The sequence below is a fragment of the Cicer arietinum genome, chromosome 3, assembly GCF_000331145.2.
Source record: "Cicer arietinum cultivar CDC Frontier isolate Library 1 chromosome 3, Cicar.CDCFrontier_v2.0, whole genome shotgun sequence".
In the NCBI taxonomy this organism is placed as follows: domain Eukaryota; kingdom Viridiplantae; phylum Streptophyta; class Magnoliopsida; order Fabales; family Fabaceae; genus Cicer; species Cicer arietinum.
In genome coordinates this window covers 75001113-75004657 of record NC_021162.2, presented here as the reverse complement: position 1 = coordinate 75004657, position 3545 = coordinate 75001113, and the positions used below count along the sequence as shown (strand labels likewise).

Here is a 3545-nt window from a genome sequence, read left to right as displayed (position 1 = left end):
ACGACATATTAGGATAAAATGGTTAACCACCACATGTTGTCATGTACATTTCATTATTATAGAATGTGTGTATTAAAGAATATTTTATTTATTAGGAAAACTCTCTATCCATTTATTCTATAACTATTCTTTTATTGAGTAAAATTATTATTGATCCCAGATTTTAAAAATGGATCTCACTTAAAGTGTTGTAATTTATATAGATTTTATTTAATGAATGAATGTTAGAAATAATGTATTCTTAATATTCTATAGATTATATATAGTATTTGAAAAGTTCATTCAAGAGATAATCACTTTGTTATTGGAGAAATCAGGTGACAACGTTTAAATTTATTACAAAAAAATTTATATATACTTATTTTTAATGACATTAGTAGAGATCGAACTTATAATATACAAATTTAATATCTATTTTTTTATTATTAGATGGTCGATTAAAATATTTTTTTAAAAGTTAAAAGATTAATGGGAATATATAACACTAAGAAATTAGTGTAGAAGACATCATTATACATTCTTTCACACAATTTGTCAATTCCTAAAGATAAATAAAGTTTGGGTGCAAAAGATACTACTAATTATAATTCTTATTTTGATTTTGTAACAGCAAATACACAGTTGGATGAGCGTGTAACTCCAAAATTGTCCCTGAAGTATTAATTCCTAACTGGCACCACTCAAAAATGAAAATAAAGTGCTAGTTAATTAATCATGAACTTCATGCATTGGCAGAGTGAAATGCACAATACTATAAAAGAGAGATTAGATTAACCAATGTGTCTTAGCATTTCATTTTATTATTTAATTAAAAAAATTTAAGAGAAAATATTGGTAAAGTAGCTTAGGCATGGCCAATGATAAGGGTGCTACAAAAACAAACAATTCATGGCCAATTATAATCAAGCTTACAACAGATTGCATGCGTTGGAATAGCCTCAAAATCTCACCTTACAAAGATTTTGAAGAAATTCTAGAACACATGAATGAAAGTAGTCGTAAAGATTTGGAATCTTGGATTCCAGTGAACATACTAATTTATGATGTTGATACTTGTGAAACATATGATGCAACGTTGTCCAAAAAAGAGTCATTTTGGTTTGATCCTATGCCTCTTGTGGGTGAAAAATCTTCTTCTTCTAAAGCAACAATGTGGGAATCACCTTGTTACAATTTGGAGAAAACAAGGGAAGAGTTTGTTTATTCAATTGAACCTTTTAGACACATCATAAGGAAAAGAGATCTAAAATATGATCAACAAATTGGACTTCGATTTTATGGTGGCAATGTGATTGTTGGATTTGAGTTTTCTGTTTTGCATTAATCTTCTTCACTTGTGGATATTAATTGTTAGTTTGTAATATTCTAGTGTATTATTATCAATCATGAATTGAATCTTAGATCTCTTTCTCCAACTCCTCAAAATGTACAAGCTCAACCAATTGAGCTACACATAGGAGATGATTTAGAGTCCAGAAATTACTTGTGAGTTTATACATGTAAGTGTTTGTTTGACTTTATTACTTTATACATTGTAAGTTGTTGCATGTTGAATGAATATTGGTTTTCTACTAGTACATTACACCTAAAAAAATGTTATTGTTTTTCTGCATATTTTTATCAATGTTGTTAAAATTAGACCGAATCAATAATTTATTTCATTTTGATTTTCATCTATAATTTATTTTATTTATAAAATATAACCTTTATTGTATTTATACTTTTTATTAAATAAAAAAATAATTATTGCATATAAGGTATGATCATGTATATATTTTATGATAACATTGACCTGAAGATAAAATTTGTGTCAAAGAGAGACAATAAGGATTAAAATTTAAGGGGAAAGTAAAATAAGCATCAAGTTTGAATGAAAAAAATAAAAATAATAAAAAACGACACGCATTCCACATGGAACTCAAAGGAAGACTGTGATTGAATTAAAATATAAGACGACGTCGTTTATAAACCTGATCGGAGAAAAACCAATGGCGCGTGAAAGAGAGTGATATATTGAAAGAAAACAGAGACATTTATAATCAATGGAGGTTAAATCAAGAGCTCCCGGGAAAATTATTTTAGCCGGCGAACACGCCGTAGTTCACGGATCAACTGCCGTTGCATCTTCTATTGACTTATACACTTACGTTTCTCTCCGCTTCTCCACTCCTTCTTCCGGTACTCTTTAATTTCATTTCGTCGTATTAATTAATTGATAATGATGTGGTTTTTAGTTAGGGTTGAATTGATTTGGATCAATGTGTTATGGTGTAGATAATGATGAATCGTTGAGACTGGTGCTGAAGGATACGGGATTGGAATTTTCGTGGCCAATAAGTAGAATTAGAGAAGCTTTTCCTGAATCCGTTGCTTTGTTATCTTCAAAGCCTACTTCATGTTCTGTTGAGTGTACTAAGGCAATTGCGTCTTTAGTTGAACAACTTAACATACCAGAGGCTAAAATTGGACTTGCTTCTGGAGTTTCTGCTTTTCTTTGGTTATACTCATCTATTCAAGGGTTTCAATTTAAACCTTTCATCTCTTTTTTTTTTCGTTACTTTTCTAGTTTAATTTTTTGGTTTGTTCGTATCAACAGCTTATATAAATGCTTATAGTATTAGTGTTTATTATGTATGTGTTTGTGTATAAGTTATTTTTACAACGTAAAAATAAAATAAAGTCAAACTGTTTTCGAATAAATTATAATATTTTTTATAAATGATGTTGGAGATTTATGGAAATAAGCTGAAACAATTTATGGATAAGTCATAAGTTGTTTGTACATGCTCTCTCAAAAATCTCATAAGTGTTTATGCTAGTAGATAAGCTTAAATAAACCAATGCAAATAGACATATTCTTTTTGGGAGAGTTCTTTATAGATTTGACTCTTCTGATGTGAGGAAACATAACCCATACTTTACAATGGAGCTCCGCATAATCTCAACAATTGATGAATAAATTAATGGTTGATTTTACTTACTTCACACATTTATTTGAGTTGTTCATTTTAAAGAAGTCATGTTATATCCGTTATTTTATATAGTTTTGTTTTGTTTGTGTAGATTTAAGCCTGCTACAGTGGTTGTCACTTCCGAACTTCCTCTGGGTTCAGGGTTGGGTTCATCTGCGGCACTCTGTGTGGCGCTGGCAGCTGCTCTGCTTGCTGTCACTGATTCTGTTTCTGTGGATGTGAACCATAAAGGGTGGCACACTTTTGGGGAGAAGGAACTCGATTTAGTGAATAAATGGGCTTTGGAAGGTGAGAAGATCATCCATGGAAAGCCCTCTGGAATTGACAACACAGTCAGTGCATATGGTATGCTGCAAAATTCCATCTTCTTTTATTGGTTGGTTAAAGCTTCAAAGTTAAAAATTTGATACCTATTGTAAACTCATTCTATGCTCGATACACACATATTTGGACATGCCTTTCTGCTTTTTTGCTTCTAGTGATTACAACTTGAATCTTTTGTTAGGCAAGAATGAATTGGAATATAAGTGCTGGGTTTTTAACTTTTTGCGTCCTGGCATATATAGGTGGAAA

The 3545-nt window shown here is 30.5% G+C and overlaps 1 protein-coding gene across 1 annotated transcript in view; it reads left to right on the top strand.

The window, feature by feature from the left end:
- Positions 1 to 1951: 1951 nt before the first annotated feature.
- The window catches only part of LOC101507487 (mevalonate kinase), a 4005-nt gene continuing 2411 nt past the window's right edge, over positions 1952 to 3545 (top strand). Inside the window, exons 1-3 of the mRNA XM_004494571.4 lie at positions 1952 to 2178; positions 2275 to 2518; positions 3064 to 3317. Of these exons, the coding sequence (XP_004494628.1) occupies positions 2043 to 2178; positions 2275 to 2518; positions 3064 to 3317 (634 nt within the window). The 5' untranslated portion in view covers positions 1952 to 2042. The remainder of the gene's footprint in view (positions 2179 to 2274; positions 2519 to 3063; positions 3318 to 3545) is intronic.